The sequence below is a fragment of the Papilio xuthus genome, unplaced genomic scaffold, assembly GCF_000836235.2.
Source record: "Papilio xuthus unplaced genomic scaffold, Pxut_1.1 DF826949.1, whole genome shotgun sequence".
In the NCBI taxonomy this organism is placed as follows: domain Eukaryota; kingdom Metazoa; phylum Arthropoda; class Insecta; order Lepidoptera; family Papilionidae; genus Papilio; species Papilio xuthus.
The window spans coordinates 4036107-4058341 of NW_013531700.1; the positions used below are offsets into that span (position 1 = coordinate 4036107).

The following is a 22235-nucleotide window of genomic DNA, read 5'->3' on the forward strand; positions in this document are numbered from 1 at the left end:
CCTTTTAACCGTGGATTTTCACTGATGTAAGATTACATGTATCCACAAAATGTCAAAGTGTTTTTGTATCAGTATTTCGGCAGTGAAAACTCACGATAAACAAATGTATTTGCCAAGCAACATTATCATTTAGTTGTATTAATTTACTATGATTTTGAGAATTTCATACTTATATGTATTTTTCAGGTATTTAATGATAATAATTTTAATCATTTTAATGACATTTTACTTAATTGGGACCAATGATTTGTTTGAAATGTTTTTTATCTCTGAATCATAGTCATTTCTCTTACCACATCTCCGTCTGATCTATTGTTTTATTTTATATTTGTTTTATTGAAGATTAAAGTTAGAATTTGCTGAGTTTGTGTTTAATTTAACCTTATTCCAATGTTCTTCTAGTACTATGAACCCCATAACAAAACAAAGTAAACTAACCTATTGGTTTCTGAGACCAAAAAAGAGAAAAATATGTTTTAAATAGGGATTTTGGTCTCGGAAGCCCGAAGTAAATGAATTTACTTAATTTTACCAACTAGTTTATGTAAATGTAAAGAAATGTTCAAATACCATTTATTGACATATTTCATTTTTTAATTTATGTTTAGTAAAAATTGTTAAATAATCAAGGAAAAAGAACAAGACATATTTTGTGAAAAATAATTTATTTCTCCCTTTCTCTTTGTCATAAATTCCTTAAATTTGTTTATGCATACATTGTACCAAGTTTTTCAGATTTACAAAATAAAAAGGTAGTCAATATGATTGATAGAAACCAAATATACTAAAAATACTGAATAAAATAATGAATGTGTGGATAATGGATATTATATTGAAACTGCACATTTTTTACAAATATTACATAAACAGTTTTACTGAAAAACTCTTACGCTTAAAATACTGGTCACTAACACAATATTATTTTTAATTGTCCTATAATTACTATTCAATACCTCCTAAATTGTTTTTTAAACCTTTCATAATGATAATCGTCAGTAGCTCGTTCCCCTTTTGCTTTCTTAACAATTTTATCAACATTTTCATCTATTACATTAGTTTCCGTCTTTACTTCAACCTTTTCTACTTTTCTTTTCTTTGAATTATCGTCTATATTAAACCTATTGTGTTGTACAAAATTTACTGCCATGTTAGTTGGGACAAATTGTGATGGGCCATCTTTTTTATTATGACGTTCCCATAATAATTTCATTTTTGCTTCTTCGGTTGCTTCAATGTTTTTAATCTTTGCGTCAATACCTAAATCAACTTCTGGTATACCGCTGAGCATTTGATTTGATAACATCTCCTCCGATCTAGGCATTGAAGATACCCTTAAATGTTCAGGAAGTGAGAGTAAAGCTGCTTCTTCAGGGGATAAGTATTTTAATGTATCATTATTTTCAGATTCCTTTTTGTCATCAATTTTTCCCTCTGAAAAAAAAACAAACTTAAGTTGCTGTTGACCTAAACAAAACTAAAAGAAATAGTTTTGCTTGTATAGTAAATGTGAACTATTAACCTTTTAATGAACCTCAACTGAGATGACAATTTTTTTTTAAGATAGAAAAACAAATTACCTTTTCTTTTAGCTAACTGTTCTTCAATATATTTCATCATTTCTTCATCTTCATCGCGTTTATTAGTTTCTGCTGAAAACTGTGTTCCAATTCCCGTGTCGTATGCATCATCTACTTGTTTCACTTTACCACTTTTTAGCGCTTGCATGTTTACAATTCCACCACTTTTTATTTTGAAGGGATCTTTACAAACTATCTCTTCTTCCAATGTAACTTTTTGACCAGTCGCTAAAGCAACTATGCTGACGCCGTTCGGTCGTTCTCGAAGCTTCTGAGCCTCTTTTGCTTCCTCCAATCTAGCTAGTATCACCTGTTCATCTTCAGAATCATCGTCTTCCACTTTAACTCGTTGCCGTATGTTTCTCCTTTTTTTGGGTTTAAACTTTACTTCCTCGGCAGCTGAAGAGTTTTCTGAAGAATCCTCCATTGTTACTAATATGCAAATAAATAGATTGCAAATTCAAAATTTTATGTCGTGATGCGATTTTGTATTTTGTTTGTTGACGTTGACGTGTGTCAAATGTCAGAAGCCAAAAATTGTGCATCAAAGAGCAAACACACATTGCAGATACAAAAAGTCCCTATACGATCACCCATCAAGATAAAGAATTTTTATTTGTCAATAAAAATTATAAAAAGCCTTATCAAATCTTAGGGATTATTACGACAATAACTTATTATAATCCGTAGTGGTAGTAAAAACGATGTATTTCTTCTTTTTGTTGTTGAATTTAGTGATATAGTAAAAGCAGTCTTATCTAAATCTGCTAAGATTCAAAGTTGAGGGTCTAATATTGTTATCATAAAAAGTCAATGCAACCGTGCAAGAGAAGTGCCTTGTTGACATCGTTATCATTTATCAGTTGCCGTTCGGTTGTGCGTTTCAAGAATTTATTACTTTGAATAAAAAATACCTACCCAGTTTTCTTCTCACGACTTGAGAGTTCATAGTCCACTGTTGCGAACTGATTAAACTGTGAAAATAAAGACGTGTTTAGTAACAAGTGTGGATTTAATATTCCTTTTAAATGCAAATAACATAAAATTTCCTTGTTATAAAAATGACCAAAATAATTTTATTACAATCACCGCCGCCAAAATTAGTAGATGTTCAAAAGTCTGTGTTCTGTCAAGATGCATTAGAATTTGTCTCAAAGTTGCACAGAACTTTTGACTTTGAAATAGAAAAACTTTACAAAGATAGATTTGCAAGAAATGCCGCTATTCAAACTCGGAATTCTCTGGACTTCAAGATATCGCCCGAAAGAAATGATACAACATGGAAAGTGGGACCAATTCCTTCAAGATTACAGTATGTACATGTAATATAAAACGTAATTTTTAAACATAACTTGATAAAAATATTTAAAGAACTTTTACAGAAATCGTCATTTAGATTTAGGTGATGTATCGCCATCGAACGCTGCGCATTTTATTGAAGCGGTAAACTCCGACGTTCAAGGTATCCAAGTTGATTTTGATGATGGTCATTGCCCGACATGGAGAAACCAATTGCTTGCTTATCACAACATCAATTTACTTGTTAATGGAAAACTTCCCGGAGCTCCGCCAAGTATCAGTACATGTCCAGTGTTAATGCTTAGACCAAGGGCTTGGAATATGATAGATCATGATATACTGGTTAGTAAAATATTATGTTAATTGTAAGTACCTCTCTGTATCAATTTGTTCTTATATCTTTAATATTAGTAACTACATACAAAACTGGCCATATTCCACTTATGTGGGTTTGGCTCACAAAGATTTATATATATATATATAAATCTTAATGTTTTGGGCCAATTTTTTATAGCCGGCCGGTGCCTGTTGCTAAACCCTACTTAAGAGGAATGAATTTAAATTAAATATTTTAAATAAATAAAAAAAAAGTGTACCTATTTGGATGACCAGTGTTTGTAACCCTTATTGTATTGTTTCAATTAATTTTGTATTAATTATTTTTACTGTAACATTCAAAATATTAATTTATTTTTAGATAGAAGGTAAAGAAGCAATCGGCCCATTGGTGGACTTTGGTATTTTGATGTATCATAATGCTAAGAAATTATATGAAGCCAACAGTGGACCATACTTTTATCTTTCTAAGTTAGAAGGTTCATCAGAAGCAAAGTTATGGAATGAAATATTTGTATGGGCACAGAATGAACTCAATTTGCCGTACGGTACTATAAAAGCTTGTGTTTTAATTGAGAATATTTTATCTACTTTTGAATTAGAAGAAATTCTATATGCATTAAAGGATCATTCATTAGGCCTTAATTGTGGAATTTGGGATTATTGTGCATCTATAATTTCAAAATTTGGTAAGTTACTTCATAACTTTACATATGGTCAAAGTGCCCAACTGTAAAAAATAACTCTTGTTTGTAGCTTTATAAGAATGGATAACAATAGTATAGTTTAGTTCTTTTAAATCTTTATTTATTTCCAATTTTTTTTCGCTTTCATCAAATCAAAAAAGCTTTTCTTTCATATTTAAAAAGTATATATTCTGTAGGTGATCGAAAAGAGTTTCTACTACCTGACAGGAATAAATATGTGAACATGGACCGTCACTTTCTGAATAGCTACATGAAGCTAGTTGTGAAGACGTGTCACGCGCGGGGCGCTCCGGCCACAGGCGGTATGGCCGCCGCCATGCTGAAGCCAGGCTCTAATGGAACTGATGATGAGTAAGAAACCAAGTAGCCTAATAATTATGGGTACCTATTACCAATATTGGGGTAGTAGATTCGATTTCCGTCAAACTATTGATGTGATAGATATCTGAGCAGTAGCTTCATTTGGACAAGAAAAATTGGTATATAATAAAAAAAAAACTTTTTCTTTTGCTCAAAACATCGATTGATTTTGACCAATTCTAATGTATAAAAAAGTACAGAATATAAAAACCTATTCTTAATTTAAAATTTAATTTTAGATCAAAAATCATCATCAATAAAGTATTGGAGGCAAAGTTAAAGGAAATAAAAATTGGCGTTGATGGATTTATGGTTTATGATGTTAGATTGGTGCCTTACGTAAATGAGGTAGGTAGTTTTATAAATCCAATCCAATCTCACTAATATTAATACTAATGTTTAGATGGATAGATGTTTGTTTAAAGGTATCTCCGGAACCGCTGAACAGATCTCGATGAAATTTGGCATACACATAGAACATACTCTGGAAGAACACATAGGCCAATTATGTTTTTTTTTTATAATTCTGCGCAGAAGGAGTCGCGCTCGACTGCTTGTTCATATATAAAAGCTTTTTGCTACATTTAACATTGCCAGGATAAAAAAATATTGAAACATTTTTTCACTTGATGTTGCTCTTTTAGGGCAATTAATTTCTTTTAAGAGGAAGCTTATAAGTTAAACCGTTTAACTTTTTACTATTCATGAATGGGAGTTAATCATTAGGAAAACAAATCTAAAGAGGTTTTTATGTCAAACTTCGAGACAACTCGGAAGTTTAATTTCAATACAAATGCTGAATAAAAAAGATAATCATTTTACACTAAATTAAATTGCATTATTGCATGCGTATTTGTTTTTCCTTACACTGGATTTCCACTATCGTAAGCCTCGTGAACATTAAGTTTTTTTAAAGATACTAGCTGTCGCCCGCGACTCCGTCCGGGCGGGATTAAAAATAGATGTTGGTCGAATCTCAGACCTACTCAATATACTCAATTCAATGAGAATCGGTCAAACCGTTTCGGAGGAGTATGGGAACGAAAATTGTGACACGAGAATTTTATATATAAGATTGAATGGGATAACAATAGGGTTTTGTATGTCTTTCTCTGTCTAACTTTCAATGCATGAATGCATAAGTAGCTAAGCGATCGTAAGAACGCAATTCTTTATGATAACCTATGACCTTGACACGACAACGACTAGTGTTTTATGGACGTTTTACTGATATTAAACATAACGACACGTAAATTTATAATTTTACCTACAAATGAAGAATACATTTTCACTTTTCGTAATTTTCTTCCCATCTCATATTTCGCAAGTATTTGTAACTTGATAGATTTATAAAAAAACAGAGACAAAGACTAGTTATCGCGTAAATAAAAATAAACTATTTAGTATTATATATCAAAATTCATCCAGATTCGTTCAGCCGTTGTTGCTTAGTGGTAAAAAACATCTATACTAATCATCATACTACCAAATTTTGGCATTCGAAATGTTAAGGTAATGCCTGGTTTACATTTTTCCAGTACAGTAAGACAGTAGCATTCAAAATCGGCGCTGGCATAATGTAAAAACTAACTGGAGGGAGCTTATACTGTCCTACTGCACTGGCATAATGTAAACTTGACATAAATTGTAAAATTTAATTCCTATTCCAGCTTTGGAAAAAGAATGGTACAACGCCTAATCAAATAACACGGCAAATAAACACCAACGTGATTGCATTAGATCTTTTAACAATTCCACAAGGAGGTGTGACTTCACAAGGCATTAAACATAATGTGGCCGTTACTATATTGTTCATATACCACTGGTTGGCTGGTATTGGACATTTCTTTTATAACGGTAATGTTGAAGATTCAGCCACCGCGGAGATATCTAGAGCACAAATATGGCAGTGGATAAGGTTTTCCGTAAGTTTTGTTGACTAAAATAAAATCATATGAGAGGCTCGGAGCTTATCTTAAGTTAGTAATGACTAGGCCTTAGTCAACCACGCTGGCCCAGCGCGGGTGAACTTCACACATATATTTGAATCGATTCTCAGTTCTGTGCAGGTTGCATCACGATGTTTTTGTTCACTGTAAAAACATCGGATAAATGTACATATGTAAATCGAATCATCGGTAAATGACGGGATTCGAACCCAAGACCTGCAGATGATGAGTCAATAGCTTAATCTTTCACTCAAGAGTTCTGTTAACACATTCAAATACAAATTTCTATATTCCAGCCGCCTCTTGAAGATGATCCAAATGAACAAGTCACACCAAACTTAATAGAAAAGACAGCATCCAGTTTCGCTGCGCACGCGCGTAAGAACCTTTGCAGATCTAGTGCGGAACGGAAAAGATTAACCGCTGCTAAATATATGAGCTTGGAAATATTCTATTCACGTAATCCACCTGAATTTATTACAAGTTATTTGAACGACAATCATAAATTCCGTACACTACATAATAAGGAGCTTCTGAGTAACTTATAATATTACCTCTGTCTACCCCATTTGGAAACATCAAGGTAAGTATCAAATGTGAGTTATTTCAGTAGTTATTTGCAAAAGTTACAGAGGAGAGACTGTGAATGGGACGCATCATCATCATCAGCTCACTATACGTCCCCACCGAGGGGCTCGGAGCCTACCCTAAGTTGAGGGTGATTAGTCCATAGTCAATGGGACGCATAGGAAGGGGAAATATGTTGAAGTGCGTCCACTCAGTTGTTGAGTAGGCATGCAGATGTCTATGGGCAATAGTAATTTCATTATATTGATGAATTTAGGTGACCTTTTTCGTTTGCCACATACTATAAAAAAAAAAAGTTAGAAATAAGTTTTGTTTCTTGAAAACATTCCAAAAATAAAAAATGTGATAGCAATTTACTATGTTATATTTACACAAAAATATTTACCTGATTAAGATTTTTATATTGTTATTTACTGAAATGTTTAAAAAAATGTTATGGGATTTTATAGCTTTAATTATTATTGTGTTGTTTGGGATTAAAATAAAACAAATATTTTTAACAATTAATGTGTTTAACATTTCTCAAAAATATTTTTTTATTTTTAAAATTATTAATATTGAAAATATGCACAAGCTATGTGATGTCTTACGCTAAATACTTTTTAAATACCTAATTATCAAAAGCCTTAATAAATTGTTCTTTTTTAAACTAAATCTATACAAATATTAAAATTAGTGTCTGTATGTCATATCGAAAAAAAATTCGCAAACATATTTACGTTGCAAAGACAAAAAGTAAAGGTATTAAAATCGGAATGTTATAAATAATGCCCATCTACATTATTCCAGTCCAGCGACCGAAATTTGCACTGGATTGCTAATGGAAAATTGCACTGTATGTGCCCATTATTCCAGTTGGAATCCAGCGCTTACTCTCATCGCTGGATTGGAATAGTGTAAATAGGATTAATTTTAAAGACAAATTCAGTTAAAATAAGTCTTTTGTGCTATTATAATAGAACTGGACATTACAAGCACCAAAGTTACACAGATTATTACAAAAATAAAGCGCATTTCTACAATGACAATTGTTTGTACGTTCAAAAACACGCTATCTAATAATAAACTTTGTTATAATTAAGTGATAAAGCTTAGGAAAAAAGGCATTTTTATAACTCGTGAACACAATAACGTGATAGTAATGTTAAACATTCTTAATATACCAAAAAACTTTGGTGTCGTCGTGCTGAAAAATAAAAAAAATATATTTTTTTTATTTTCAAAAAAATATACAAATATTTTTTTGAAAATGAACACAAATGAATATAGTTAAACTTCACATGGAACAGATGTTTCACACTTGTCATGTTATTGTGGTCGCGTTGTATATGCTAAGAGACGGAACAACGTGAGTTCTGTTCGCCGCCTACTCTTTGCCGCAGCAGCGCACGCGCAAAATTCGTGTCCCTCGTTTGTATATCATCATTTTGATCTCGCATTGACATCGCTAAAGCGTGGGCTAAAGCTTCGTCTTCAGTCTGGAATAATTAAGTTTTTTTTTATTATAAAAAAAGATAGAATAGCTGAGCGGAAACTATAATTTAAGCTAGACAATAATACTGAAATAATAAATATTTGTCTATATTATCAACCTTTTACATTAAAAAATGATAATCTTTGATCTAAATATTGTCTATAGATAAAAAAAAATTACCATGTTTCCTTGTATTTCCGCAAATGCTGTGACTGGGACTGCAGCGGGCCGAGGAGTGTTTCGATTTAAGTTTACATTATTTGCCTTCATTCTTGCCATTGCAGCTTCACTGGAATTATTTGAAACTATTAAACCTCAATTCATACTAAATATGGAGGGATGGATGGATGGATATTGGATGTCTCCAAAAAGGCTTAACAAATCTTGATGAAATTTGCCATAGGTGTAAAGAAGAAAAGCTAGTTTACTATAAAATCTTGATCAATAAAAAGAAATATTTTTAAACAGTCGTCTAGTAAATTATGTTTTAACTATGTAAAATGTGGTTGACCAGTATCAAATAAAGATGTAATATGTAACTTACGCAGCCTGTCTTCTCTTAGCAGCCAATTTCCCTTCACAAGCATGGTCAGAGATGTGTCTATGCCTTAAGCAGTAGTTAAGTGAACACTCGCTGCACACAAGAGGTACCATTTCTTTTGTTTTACATCCTTTATATGAACATTTGTTTGTAAATACCTGAAAATTATAAAAATTTATATCATTTTAGTAACAATTAGCTGTCACCTGCGACTCAGTCCATGCAGTACTAAAAAAAACATAATTCATAGCCTATGTTTTCTTCCAGACTATGTTCTACATTTATGCCAAATTTCAATGAGATCCATTCATCCTTTTCAGAGATAGTTTCAACCAAAGGTCTCCATCATCCAGCCGTCCATCCATCCAAACATTTAGCATTATTGTTAGTATGATTTACATTATTGTTCAGTATTGTTGCAATTAGACAAAATGTACCTTACAAAATTAAAAGCAAATATGAATAAGACAGCTATTTGTACAGAATATATTAAGGTATGGAAACAATGTGACTAGCAGAGACAAGGGTTTACAAAAATAATTGAATGAATGTTTACTATTTATGCAAAAAGTAGATTTGTTACAAGGTCAATAAAACTGATATGTGTACATATGACTTCAACAATCATAATGTTGATATGTATTCCGTTCTAATTAGTAAATATCTTTTAATTAAACTGTTAACATTTTTTACTCATATAAAATAAACTTGAGTTTATATACAACAAAGAAAAAATAATAGTTCTTTTTATATTTTTTTCCATATTAATAAAAAAAAGAGATCCAAACCAAAACTCAATTCTTCCATCACTTAAAAACTTGGTTTATACAAAGTTTTATCTAACTACCCAACAAGCTTAGCTAAAATATATGAAGTACCTTTTTCCGTCTTTCTTTAGCAGGATCAGAAGTGCACTGGTTGTCTATATGAGCTCCGACTGCAACATCTGGAGGCTCTCCACGTCGGCCAGGCACTGGTGCACCACATAGCGGACAATCAGGCACCTGAACATCCCGTGTATTCGGCTCCGGACACTCATGTTTAACATATCCAAAGTGTTCAGAGCTGTAAGAAATAATTTGTATTAATGGCAAGGTAACTTTGGTAGTGTTTAAGGTGTGTGTGACTCTAAATGATTAGTCAAATGAAAGTAGTAGTGGAAGGATTGATCTAGAAGATGAAAACTTGGTTCACCAACCCCACAGAAGTAGAAGAAGAGATGGAAAGAAGGATGATAGCAATCAAGAAGTATTAAAAGATGTTATTCTTATCTGAAAAATATACTATGTCATTAGAACTTTTACGCAATAACTATTAAAATTTTCTTGTAAGAATATTTATGACTCATTGATTAATAAAAACTGATTACTCACCAGAATATCTCCTTGCAAGCGCCACATTTCATTGGCAGGAAATCTAAAAAGAAAGTTTCTCATCTTAAGCTGATGTTATAGTTTGCTTTTTACTAATATATAAAGTATATCACTACAAGCGTAAGAAATCCTTACGATTTTCCGTATAAGAAAGTTTAACAAAGAAATGTAACAAATAGTTTTACGTCACTTACCCAATTTGTTGCAAGATTTATATGAACAATTCTTCCCAATATGCGGAAATTCCATTGTAAATTGTTTAAGAAGTCTTGACTCGAACTGGCAATATATTCGACTAACTAAAGTTTCCGAATCATTCTCTTATATATATATATTATAATTAAAGTTCAAAACGAAACTTATTCGTCATTTACCAATGATGAAACGTCAAGTTTTTGACATAACATAATTTGTGTTGCAATATAATGGATTAGAAAATTCTGGAATTCGGATTTCATGAGCCTTTGTTGTAACTATAGAGTATATAAAATACAGCATGTAAATACATATTAAAATAACGTCCTAGCTTTTCAGTCGGCGTAAAGGGTAGACCGACAAGCCAAAAGGAAACATCTAGAAGGTAAAATAAAAGAGATGGACATCCTAATAAGAGTTAAGTTTTACCAAGAGATCCGCAATGTCAAAAAAGGACATCAATTTAACCTACCACACAAGTACTACTTAGCAACGAAAGCAATCTTGTAACTCAAAAAGATATGGCGGAAATATTTTCAGGATCTAAGGCTACTTATTAAGTTTTTTTTTAATTTCACGCGGAGAATCGGATACGCTTGATGAAATAAAAATATTATTACTTTACTTAAATAAATAATTAAAAACTGTAGCTTCGAAAAACGAACAAAACGAGTCGTCAATGGCTTGTTTTGTTCGTTTTGCCCTAATAAACGCTAACCTAACCTACAAAGATTTATAATTCAAGAAGATGAAAAACTAACCCACTCATAACTTATCAAAAGTTAGAGAGGGGTTTGTCAAAAATACTTTAATTTCATTAAAAAATTAGAGACTTTAACGGGAAGGTAGATGAGTTCAAATATCATTTAAACTACGACACTAACTGCCGACTGAGTCAAATTAAATCGCGTTATAAAATATGACTAACACCATCTATGAAGTATTTTTACAAACTTTTACATTTAAACGTAATTTCAGAATTTGATGCTCGAGTTACATCTGAAAAGTTGTTCACGGCACAATTGAAAACAATAAGTAATTTGTAAAAATTAGAAAAATAATCCTCGATTCTACTACTAAGGTATGTACCACAAATAATAATACACGTATATATGCACTTGATTTAAGTTGTTAATAAATTAGTTGAATAAAAATATCTTACGAGTTATAATAATTTCATTGTCACTCGTCATATTGCGCTAAATTTCTTATATTTAGGATTTGCTTAGGTTTTTATTATTAAACTATTATCAAACGACATCTTTTATGTATTTCAGGAACTATCTAAGCTTAGTACCACGAGTCGGTTAGACACGTTTGGTTCTTTCAAAAAATATGTAAAACCTACTTGGCTTGCGCTGACTTGGGCTAGCTTGGGTATAGAAAATAGCATAAAAAAAATATGATGTGACAGTGGTCTATACAATGTCAAATAGATTTTTAGTTTCATCTAATTATAAATTGAATCTTAAAAAAATCATTTTATGTAGAAATAAATAATCAATACCATAATAATTGGATAACATTGGACTTGTATTTTTGTGGAAACCGGTGTCTATTTTTATTATTTGATAAAACGTTATAATAGTTTAAATAAACATTCTTTTTTAAGTTGCAAAAAAGCTTTAATTCAGAAAATAACGAAGTGGTATTCATTAAAAATGCATAACTCTAGATACAGTCAGATAAAAAAATTTGCTACGGCAGCAAAAGCTACTTTTAAAATCGAGGTATATGAATGCTTACAAGTAAAAAAAAACTCTAGCGAACTCGTAAAATATTCCATTAATTTACTTTGCAGAAGCCATTCAAACTCCACAAATTAGATAACGGCCCAGCATCCACGGTAACTTTGACTCCAGAAGATGCAATCAAAATTTATGAAAACTTGGTAATGCTAAGACGAATAGAGAATGCGGCGAACACCATGTATAAAGAAAAACTAATTCGGGGATTTTGTCATTTGTATACAGGTCAAAATAATATACAATGTAGTCATTACCGAATTTACTTTTATAAGTATTTCTATCTACCTCTAACTAATAACCAGGTCAAGAAGCAGTAGCCGTGGGCATACGTTCAATGCTTCGGAAAGTGGACACAGTAGTGACGTCATATCGCTGTCACGGCTGGGCGCAGTTGATGAGTGGTGATATGTTCGGTGTGCTCGCTGAAATCGCCGGCTGTAAGTCCGGACGGTCGCGGGGTAAAGGTGGCTCCATGCATATATACGCAAAGAACTTTTATGGCGGGAACGCGATCGTAGGATCTCAGGTTTGACATGTATTTTTTTTTAATTTTAACTTTAAGCTAAGGTAAAGATAATACAGCCATGCGGTTGATTTTATTTCTGTTGGGTCTTTGATGAAAAAAATTAGTTATTGAGTAAAGGTGCCGGAAACTCAGTCTCTTCCCCATTGTTTCCTTACGTTTTTGATGCTTAAAAATGAAAGTATTTCTAACTCTATTCCAATGTATTTTTGGATCCGTTACTGATTTAATCAAGTAATCTATCAATTCAAGATTCCGTTGGGCGCTGGTATTGCATTCGCTCATAAGTATCGCAACGATGGTGGCGTTTGCTTTGCCGTGTACGGTGATGGCGCGGCTAACCAGGGCCAGGCGTTTGAGGCTTACAATATAGCGAAGCTTTGGAATCTGCCGTGTGTGTTTGTTTGTGAAAATAATATATACGGTAAGTAAAAACTTTTTAATAAATCATTATCGTAATGATGACAATATTTTAAGAAAGAACTAATGACTATATGCGAAGAATGTGACAAACTAAAAGATTTTCTTGTGATGTCAAAATTTGGTCAAAACCCTAAGTTTGATTTGATTTTGTTATATTTTGTTTATTATTTTAGACATTTCTGTTCCTGTGTATTAGGTTTTATTGTAGTATGATATAGTTGGGTTATACGTAAACTTTTACACCTATAGTGGAATGAACTATTGTTGTTTATATCTTTGTGTAGGAATGGGCACAAGCATCAAACGATCGTCAGCCAGCACAGAGTTTTATAAACGTGGCGATTATATCCCCGGTGTCTGGGTAGATGGAATGGACGTTTTAGCTAGTAGAGAAGCTGCACGTTATGCTATCGAACACTGTAATAGTGGAAAAGGTTTGTAACAAGCGAATTTTTTTAAATTCTCGAGGTCAAAGGTCAAAATGTAGAGATGACCTGATTTTCGTCCGAACATCGATTTTAACTTTATCAATTATCAGGTCCGTTAATTATGGAGATGGAGACTTATCGGTTCACCGGACATTCTATGTCCGATCCAGGAACGTCGTATCGGACGAGGGAAGAAGTAAAACAAATGCGAGAGAATAGAGATCCTATCAAAGTGTTTAGAGAAAAAGTTACTAGCACAGGACTGGTAACAGCAGCGAAACTTAAGGTACTTTTAAAAATATTTGTATGAATTTCTTCATTCAAACGCAATATTTGGCGTGTTTTGTCCGTTCTAAGCATTCCACTTTTTAGTTTTCTACTTTCCCTATTAAACAAGATGTTAACAATGTTTTAAATTTATTTGTTGATAAATTTACCTTCATTACTTTGTAGGAACTTTCTAATCGCATACGCGAAGAAGTTAATGACGCATTTGAAAGAATAAAAGTTGAAAAAGAAAGCGGTCCAGAAGATCTTGCTGCAGATATTTATCAAAAAAATCTTCATCCATCTATACGTGGCATAATACCTAATGCGCCATTGGCACACGCAAATTTTTATAAACAGGAAAATGATTTTATTCCATTGGAAAAGAAAGAGAAAAAAAATTAAGTTTCGATTTACTACAAAATTTGCATATCCTTAAGAAATAATATTTGATTTTCAAGTAATGAAATATGATTTCTTGAGATAAAATTATGTGATGTAAATAACTTGTGAATAAACAATTTCAGAGACTTGTGGTAAGATTTTTACATTTGTACAAAACCTTATAATGGAACGTATGGTAAGTGGCGAGATGACCTTTTTGTCCTCATGAAAAGCTGTCAACTGTTTGCGTTACTGTCATGTTGTCAAATGTCATTTGCAGTATAAAACGTCCGGGGACGGCTCTACAGAGATTTTAATACATTTCTTTCCAATAAAGTGATCCATATTTTGGATCACAGTTTTAATCTGGGTTTTATTAAAAACATCTTAGAAACAATGAGTAAATTACTGCCATCTGCTGCCAAATTTCTAACTTCTTCCACTATCCCGGTACAGTGTTTGGTTCCTTTTTTAAAAAAAATTGTATGCATTTAAGTGATATTATATGAATGGTGATGATTTTGTTGTAGAAAGCTGCCGCCCCGGTAGTTTCGTCATCAAGCTCGAAATTCAGCACGAAATCTGAAGCTACATTTGAAATTAAGGTTAATATTTGCCTTACAATGGCTTAATTTTTTTTTAATTTTCAACGATAAATTATTAGACTAGCAATATATGAAATAGTTAATTAATTATGCTTCGCTCTAGTTAGTACAAGGAAAGTTTTATGTTTAGCAAATTATGTAACATAACCTTCAAATGTCAAGTGTAAGTTGTTTGATTATCGTATCTATGATTAGTTCAGCAATGTTTACAAATTTTGAAAACTAATCGAGGACTTATATGTCCTAACACGAAAACATATCCATACATTGTACTTAGTAAACAGATTTAACAGGTAAATTAAAAAAAAAAGTTGATCTAGAGTATGACTTTGTTATACTCTTTACGTTCAGTTACAAGGAGATGGGAATACAACTAAATATGTAAGAAATCTATCTGTTTATTTATTCCATTAGTAAAGGTGAATTATATCTAACTCAATGTTCCGTTTACATAAGACAATAGTTGACATAAGCATTGTGAAATTATTCCACATCTCTTAAATGCATTGTTATCTTGTTGTTTATGGTGTAAACTATTTGTTTCTAGCCCTACAAACTCCATAAATTGGAGCAGGGACCAGCAACATCAGCAACTCTTTCCTCTGAAGATGCACTCAAAATGTATGAGAAGCTTGCAATGCTACGAAGAATTGAAACTGCGTCAGGCAATTTGTACAAGGAAAAGATTATTAGAGGCTTCTGTCATTTATATTCAGGTAAATATGATACAAATTTAAAGCTTCTTTGTTTTAAACACAATGTTCATAGGAATTTTTGTAATCAAAATATTCCTATGTATAGTTATTTCATATCAAAGTTGTTCACTAAGCTTTAGTAAACTTCAGTGTAGTTTTTCACTTTCATAGAAAGTTTACTAAAATATGGAAAAATCATAAAGTTATAGAGTGTGTTAAGATTTACAAAAAATTAGACTGTTCATGATGTAAATTGTATCCGTAACCGTGAGTTTCTGAAACCAAAAACTGCATTTAAAACACATTGTTATGTCTGTTTTGTCAAAGATTATGACATGTGTAACAATATGTTTTAAATGGAGTTTTTGGTCTCAGAAAGTCACACTTAATGTTTTATTTAGGCCAAGAAGCCGTAGCTGTTGGTATGAGAGCTGCAATGCGTGATGTAGACTCTGTGATCACTGCCTACCGTTGCCATGGATGGACTCATCTTATGGGTGTCAGCGTTTTGGGAGTACTATCTGAGCTAACTGGACGTAGAACTGGCTGTTCAAGGGGCAAAGGTGGTTCTATGCATTTATACGGAAAGAATTTCTATGGTGGCAACGGTATTGTTGGAGCTCAGGTAAATACCAGTATTTTTTATATATTAGCTGTTTCCCGCGACTGCGTCAGCGCATTATTAAAAAAACTTATGTGATCTTCCAAGCAAAAAATGTGCAAAATTTCATCAAGCTCTGTTGTACTGTTCCATAGATAACTTCAAACAAACATACATCCATCCATCCAAACATTCGCATTTATAATATTAGTAAGATGAGTCGCTTGATACATCTCTGGGATAAAATCTACAATTATTGAACAAATATAAATGGAATTCACCAATGTCTTTCCAACCAAATAGGATGTTCTAAAGAGTACAATAGGTATTTTCTTACCCTTCCAATTGATCTTTATATTTTTAAATAGTTGTATACAAACTGTTTTAGGCTCCTTTGGGTGCTGGTATTGCATTAGCACATAAGTATCGTGCCGATGGAGGTGTTTGCTTCACATTGTATGGAGACGGAGCTGCCAATCAGGGACAGTTGTTTGAAGCGTACAACATGGCCAAGCTATGGGACTTACCTTGTGTGTTTGTCTGCGAGAACAATGGATATGGTAAGTTTTGTATATTTATATACTAGGAGTCACCTGCAATTTCGTCTATGCAGAATTTAAAAAAAAAAACGTAGCCAAAAATATGCCCAAGTGCGTTCTTCCCGTTAATATCCCGTCAAAATTGGTCTATCTGTTCCTGAGTTTGCCCACAATAATTGCGGCTTCCGGATAGACAGACAGACGAACATTTTACTTTTTGTTATCATTTTATTTCTTCTTTCGTTATCAGCAACGCATTATTTGCATAAGATATGAAATTATTTCATCTATGAAAAAATATAGATAAGTTGATAGACATTTTGCTAGTGGAAATGGACACTTATAAATATTTTATGTATTTATTACTTTAAGGTGATGGTCTTGATTTAAAATGGAAGTAAATTAAGTGATCTCATATATTAACTAGTGTTTTTGTGTTTGAATTCATTTAAATGCAACAAAATATATTTTTATTTATTTACAAACATTAATTAATGACTTACTTTAGATATCACAACGGTGATGTTCTTTGTTTCTATTCTTTAAATAAAATATGTTGCTTTTTGCAATTGTTAAAAATATTATTTATTTCTCCATTTTTACCTTGTTGGAAAAGGGTGGGAAAGGCAAAGTAGTAATTGGTTACCAGAATTTGCACCGATCCCAATATGTGGGGTTCTTTAAGATGACAAATATGCAAGTGGCCATCTAGATTCGCTTAAATAGCGCAACGACCACTGCCCATAGACAACTACGAATGCTGATGTGTTGCCTATGTTTATACGAAGGAGGGGTGAATGCAAAGGAAGAGGATATTTCCTATGCATCCTCTTTGTTAAGTCTATGTGTTTTGCCCGCAGTAGTAGATATGTCATTTGTAGAATATTACAATATATGTTTTGATATACATATGTAGATTTATCCAATATTCATTCCGTGAAGGAAAACATCAACCTGATGATGCAACCTGCATATGTCTGAGAGCGGGTTCAAAGATATATAAGTGTGAAATCAACCAATCCCGCCCTTGGCCAGCGTGGTTGACTATGGCCTAATCACCCTTAATTTAGGGTAGGCTCCGAGCCCCTCGGTGGGGACGTATAGTGAGCTGATGATGATGAAGGCAAGCCCCACTGGGCCAATGTGGTTGACTATGACCTAGTCACTGACTTAGGGTAGGCTCCGAGCTACTCATTGGGGACTTATAGTGAGCTGATATCTTTCCAGGTATGGGTACAAGTGTAGACAGATCATCAGCCAGCACAGACTACTACTCCCGCGGGGACTATGTGCCCGGCATCTGGGTTGATGGTATGGATGTTATCGCTACAAGGGAAGCAACGCGTTATGCTATTGACTACTGTAATAGTGGAAAAGGTAAGTCTAAAGAAGATTTTTAATTGATTTTAATAATATATATGGGTATTTGATTTTTTTTGTTTAAAAAAAAATAGTTGTACGGGATTATAGTTTCCTCAACTCCACTATTAGTGTTTATTCTGTTGAATATTTTAAACTTTTTTTTAATAGCATTGTTTTTTTTCTTGTAAAATAATATAAGGATGTATGTTTTTTAAATTTTTTTATCGATAATTTTTTTTTTGTATTATTCGATTATAAGTTTAACTTTTATCATTAGAAAAAAGGTAACTGGATGCTTACAGTGGGGTTTTAAATTTTTTTTAACATTTTTCTGTTTGATTCAATCGTTCCATATAGCAATTCCAATAGCCAATAAAACAGAGTTTATTCGTTAAATAGTCTATTGGATAGCTTATTTTTTTTTCTTTGATGTCTTCTATCAGCTGTTACTTTCTCCAGGTCCATTGGTAATGGAGATGGAGACATACAGATACTCGGGGCACTCTATGTCTGATCCTGGCACATCGTACCGCACACGTGATGAGGTGCAGGAGGTGCGCCAGACTAGAGACCCCATCACCTCCTTCAAGGAGAAGATCCTCAGCAGGGAGCTGGTTACACCTGATCAACTCAAGGTAAGTGGACTTAGCTGCACGTAGGTTCCACAAGGTTTCTTAACCTTTTCCACGAGAAATTTGAAGGAGGAGAAGAATAATAATTTTGACTAGACGGAGAAGGGGAAATATTTTCTTGCTGTACATCCACTCCTCCATCATTTAAGGTAACTGCAAATGTGGATGTCTATGGCAGCGGTCACTTCGCTATTTTAGCGAATCCAGGTGGCCGCTCGCTCGTTTGGCAACCACCAAATGTAAAAAAATTGTAAATTGTTAGGAAATCGACGCGCAAGTCCGTAAAGAGGTGGACGAGGCCACCAAGCAGGCCAAGACGGAGCCCGAGGTGGGAGTGGAGGAGCTCACCGGAGACATCTACAGGAACAACCTGGAGACCCTTATCCGCGGCCTGCACCCCGCCGCACCACTCCAGCACTATGAGGTCGCACCACGAAACTGAACCTTATGGATAAGGTAATAGAGTTCATTTTTACCATTAGTACATTTGTAATACATTAGAATTGTTTATGTCCTGTTTACATTATTCCAGTCCCGTTTAATCCAGTGCTGGATTGTAAAATTGAAAAATGTAAACTCATACTTGAATGCACTATTTGGTTTCAGTGTGGAAATTTTTTGCTATTTTTTTATAATGTTGGGATTCCACTGTCGGAAAAAATGTTACAGATTGTCATCCCTCTCGTTTTCTTTGTAAAAAACAGAGATGGCAATATGTTTTTGTAGACATTTCTACAGTGGAAATTGATTTTTTAATTCATGCAAGAAATAATAAATAAAATCGATTTTTAGAGATATCGATTTAAGCCGTCGATTGATTGATTTTTTTTATTAAATAATTACTATTTACATAGAATAATAAATAAGTATTGTAATTTGGATTAGTAATGTATTACAAATATATTATTGGAAATCTAGTAATTGTTATATATTTAGATATTTTCAAAGGAATTAAATGAATATCATTGTTAGGAATCTTTTAATGTAGATTAATTTAAAAAAAAACTTGTTCAAGGAGTTTTTACACTTTAGCAGCCATTAAATCTAAGAAAAAAGAAGAAATTAAAACTTTTGAATTTAGTAATGTCAGATCAGTTTTCTATGTCTTTCTGTTATTCATGTTCTACAATATTAACACATTTTTCTGCAGACAAGGGTTTTTTTTATTTGTTGTACAAAACTCCTTAAAATTAAATTTTTATTCTTTGATCAGGATATGTTTTTTAATTTCCATATGAGATTTTTTTTAAATATTTGTTTCGTTATAAGGGTAAATGTTGTCTACTTTGAGGTTATCACTTTTAGTAAAATTTCTACATAAACGGATCATGAGAAAATATAATTTATTAAATGGTATTATCAAGAATTTGTTTTATTTATATTTTGTTTAGTTGTAGCATACGACTCCGTTCACGCTGAAATAAAAAAAAACTTTAGTAGCCTATGTGTTCTTCCAAACTATGTTCTACATCTGTGCCAAATTTCATTAAAATCCGTGCATATATTCTGGAGATAACTTCCAACAAACAAACATCCATCCATCCATTATTAAAATTTTAACCAGATTTTGACTGATATAAATGTATACTAAGTTTTTTTCATATCATAAAGTGGCAAACGAGCGAGCGACCACCTGAAATCGCTGAAATAGCGAAGTGACCGTTGCCCATAGACATACGCAATTGCATATGCGTTGCCTACCTTTAATCGACGGAGGAGAGGATGCACAGAAAGAAAATATTTTCCCTTTTCATGCATCTCTTCTCATGCGGAAAGTCCACTTCCGCTTCCCATCCTTTCCCTATAAGAAAAACGGTGGGAAGGGAAAGAGGACTAAATCAGGCCTCCGGAACGCAGTTCCAAAATAAGTACCTAAACTTTGTAAAATGACAGTAATTTTACAATTTGCCGTGTAAATTGTAATAAAATGCTTTTAAAATGGTCACCGCAAATATGATACACCGGCATATTTACATTTTGAAAATAAATTACACATTTTAAGCTTTCGATTTATATTTTGAGCATAACCTAAAATATAATTAACTATACAAATGCTAAATTTACATATAATTACAGCTTTTTTTGATATATCTATAAAAATATTCAATTATACTTTTTTTTATTAGTAAGCACAAAAAACAAAAAAAGGTTACAGGTTAAAACATCGCTTAAGATTAATTTAACAATCATTTACATTATAATTAGCTAACTGTAGGTTTCTGAGAGCAAAACCAACGTTTAGTTTTCTCTGTTTTATCAGAGAATGACAGGTTAAGGGTTTTTATACGAGATTTTGGTTTCAGAAACCAACTGTAAAACAACTATATAATGTTTACAGACTACTTTCGACCTCGGTCGGTCCTTAGAACCTTAGGGAGTGCCTTAGTGTTGTTTTAAAGTAACGTCTAATATGTTATCCATTTTTTCAACAATTTTTTTTTACATTTTACGTGCCTCCGGCTGTGAGAACACTAATGAAATACATTATTAGTCGCCCTTTGTTCAAATTCGATCAAATTAATAATCAAAAATAAAAAAATTGTATTTTTACACTCTTTCACCATAGTCACTTTATTAATTATTATTATTATTTAAATAGGCACACGCGTTAAGGCACGTTTAAAGCGAATTAAAGAGATAAGCTATAAATAGAATTGCCACGCAATAATAAAAATCATATTTTATTTGTCACGTATTACTCCGGCAAAATTTATTACAAAATGACCATTGTTTTGTATCGGAATCTTTAAATAAGGCCAATGAACTTTATACGTGTTAAAAAAGAAAATACGATTTTGTTCTTTGTCTAGTTTTGACATGTCGAATTTTTATAATATTAAAGTCTGGCAACGCATCTGCAAATGCCAATGTCTATGGGCAACGATCGCTTCGAATCCGTATGGTCGCTTGGTCGTTTGCCGCCTTATATTATTAAAAAAAAAACAGATGTTTATCAACTCAAATTGTGTTCAAAAAGGTATTAATACGAAATTAAATAGGTAGACCTTTGAGAATCCTAGTGTTTTTTTTTATATGTCGAATTAAATACTAATAATTAAAAACTATAGCATAAAACTTATATTCTACATAAATTATTTAGTAAGCTACAATTTTCATCAATTAACATATATTGAAAATCCGTAACATTTTATTTACAATAGTTTTTTTACAAATACAAATGAATTTGATTATTTCCTATATTACATTTAATTACAGTGGAGTTGGTAAATAACATGATTATTTTTTTTACATCTACAAACAAATACAAATCTTATATATCTGGATGGCTCGGGACACAGTGCAAGTCGTTCCGAAAAACACAATTTTAGGTACAGCGGGGCGTAGCGGGGGAGGGCACTGCGCAGCGCACCTGATTACCCTGAGCGGGCAAGATATTTGAAAAGAACTATACATTACAACATAGAATAGCTTTTTGTACGAGTGTTTCGGTCTTAAAAATCTGGAGTCAAGGTCAATATTGATATTGACCTTGAGTTGAGTTGAGGTTAGTTAAAAGGTACGTAAGATAAAAAAGGTCTTTTAAAGGGAATGTCGGGATTCGGATAATACAGGTGGGGAATGTTTAAGGAATGTCTAAAAGGATTGGATAAATAAGGTGCTAACAGAAA

The 22235-nt window shown here is 32.6% G+C and overlaps 5 protein-coding genes across 7 annotated transcripts; 3 read left to right on the forward strand and 2 right to left on the reverse strand.

Moving 5' to 3' along the window:
* Window positions 1-814: 814 nt before the first annotated feature.
* On the reverse strand, window positions 815-2107 carry LOC106120633 (uncharacterized protein C9orf78). Its single transcript, XM_013315995.1, has 2 exons — window positions 1578-2107; window positions 815-1431 (listed from the first exon to the last, which is right to left on the reverse strand). Exons 1-2 carry the CDS (start codon window positions 2002-2004, stop codon window positions 947-949), a joined length of 912 nt encoding a protein of 303 aa, XP_013171449.1. The 5' UTR covers window positions 2005-2107; the 3' UTR covers window positions 815-946.
* Window positions 2108-2357: 250 nt separating this feature from the next.
* On the forward strand, window positions 2358-7161 carry LOC106120843 (malate synthase, glyoxysomal). Its single transcript, XM_013316307.1, has 7 exons — window positions 2358-2889; window positions 2960-3218; window positions 3574-3901; window positions 4096-4270; window positions 4519-4627; window positions 5950-6204; window positions 6525-7161. Exons 1-7 carry the CDS (start codon window positions 2639-2641, stop codon window positions 6774-6776), a joined length of 1629 nt encoding a protein of 542 aa, XP_013171761.1. The 5' UTR covers window positions 2358-2638; the 3' UTR covers window positions 6777-7161.
* A 209-nt stretch (window positions 7162-7370) lies between these two features.
* LOC106120747 (AN1-type zinc finger protein 2A) lies at window positions 7371-10616 on the reverse strand. Its single transcript, XM_013316161.1, has 6 exons — window positions 10399-10616; window positions 10205-10247; window positions 9710-9896; window positions 8835-8989; window positions 8471-8579; window positions 7371-8294 (listed from the first exon to the last, which is right to left on the reverse strand). Exons 1-6 carry the CDS (start codon window positions 10451-10453, stop codon window positions 8148-8150), a joined length of 696 nt encoding a protein of 231 aa, XP_013171615.1. The 5' UTR covers window positions 10454-10616; the 3' UTR covers window positions 7371-8147.
* Window positions 10617-11037: 421 nt separating this feature from the next.
* On the forward strand, window positions 11038-14310 carry LOC106120746 (probable pyruvate dehydrogenase E1 component subunit alpha, mitochondrial). Of its 3 annotated transcripts, none has more exons than XM_013316158.1 (7): window positions 11038-11480; window positions 12201-12372; window positions 12450-12673; window positions 12923-13094; window positions 13378-13527; window positions 13632-13807; window positions 13975-14310. In XM_013316158.1, exons 2-7 carry the CDS (start codon window positions 12294-12296, stop codon window positions 14191-14193), a joined length of 1020 nt encoding a protein of 339 aa, XP_013171612.1. In that variant the 5' UTR covers window positions 11038-11480; window positions 12201-12293; the 3' UTR covers window positions 14194-14310. The 3 variants fall into 3 exon arrangements, with proteins under 3 accessions (XP_013171612.1, XP_013171613.1, XP_013171611.1); XM_013316159.1 differs by lacking the exon at window positions 11038-11480 and adding an exon at window positions 11674-11950; XM_013316157.1 differs by lacking the exon at window positions 11038-11480 and adding an exon at window positions 11961-12129.
* A 136-nt stretch (window positions 14311-14446) lies between these two features.
* LOC106120745 (probable pyruvate dehydrogenase E1 component subunit alpha, mitochondrial) lies at window positions 14447-19767 on the forward strand. The gene is made up of 8 exons (XM_013316156.1): window positions 14447-14622; window positions 14703-14777; window positions 15325-15493; window positions 15874-16097; window positions 16462-16633; window positions 17840-17989; window positions 18434-18609; window positions 18869-19767. The coding sequence occupies exons 1-8, from the start codon at window positions 14569-14571 to the stop codon at window positions 19046-19048; spliced, it is 1200 nt and encodes a 399-aa protein (XP_013171610.1). The 5' UTR covers window positions 14447-14568; the 3' UTR covers window positions 19049-19767.
* The last annotated feature ends 2468 nt before the right edge of the window (window positions 19768-22235 follow it).

Coding starts and splice junctions, on each gene's coding strand:
- LOC106120633 (XM_013315995.1), bottom strand. CDS start 2,004: ATGGAGGATTCTTCAGAAAACTCTTCAGCTGCCGAGGAAGTAAAGTTT. Junction 1,432..1,577: donor ACAGTTAGCTAAAAGAAAAG/GTAATTTGTTTT, acceptor TTTTTTTTTCAG/AGGGAAAAATTGATGACAAA.
- LOC106120843 (XM_013316307.1), top strand. CDS start 2,639: ATGACCAAAATAATTTTATTACAATCACCGCCGCCAAAATTAGTAGAT. Junction 3,219..3,573: donor TGATAGATCATGATATACTG/GTTAGTAAAATA, acceptor ATTTATTTTTAG/ATAGAAGGTAAAGAAGCAAT. Junction 4,271..4,518: donor TCTAATGGAACTGATGATGA/GTAAGAAACCAA, acceptor ATTTAATTTTAG/ATCAAAAATCATCATCAATA.
- LOC106120747 (XM_013316161.1), bottom strand. CDS start 10,453: ATGGAATTTCCGCATATTGGGAAGAATTGTTCATATAAATCTTGCAAC. Junction 10,248..10,398: donor TAAATCTTGCAACAAATTGG/GTAAGTGACGTA, acceptor CTTTCTTTTTAG/ATTTCCTGCCAATGAAATGT. Junction 8,580..8,834: donor GCTAAGAGAAGACAGGCTGC/GTAAGTTACATA, acceptor AAATAATTCCAG/TGAAGCTGCAATGGCAAGAA.
- LOC106120746 (XM_013316157.1), top strand. CDS start 12,061: ATGCATAACTCTAGATACAGTCAGATAAAAAAATTTGCTACGGCAGCA. Junction 13,095..13,377: donor TTGTGAAAATAATATATACG/GTAAGTAAAAAC, acceptor ATCTTTGTGTAG/GAATGGGCACAAGCATCAAA. Junction 13,528..13,631: donor ACACTGTAATAGTGGAAAAG/GTTTGTAACAAG, acceptor ATCAATTATCAG/GTCCGTTAATTATGGAGATG.
- LOC106120745 (XM_013316156.1), top strand. CDS start 14,569: ATGAGTAAATTACTGCCATCTGCTGCCAAATTTCTAACTTCTTCCACT. Junction 16,098..16,461: donor ACGGTATTGTTGGAGCTCAG/GTAAATACCAGT, acceptor AAACTGTTTTAG/GCTCCTTTGGGTGCTGGTAT. Junction 16,634..17,839: donor CTGCGAGAACAATGGATATG/GTAAGTTTTGTA, acceptor ATATCTTTCCAG/GTATGGGTACAAGTGTAGAC.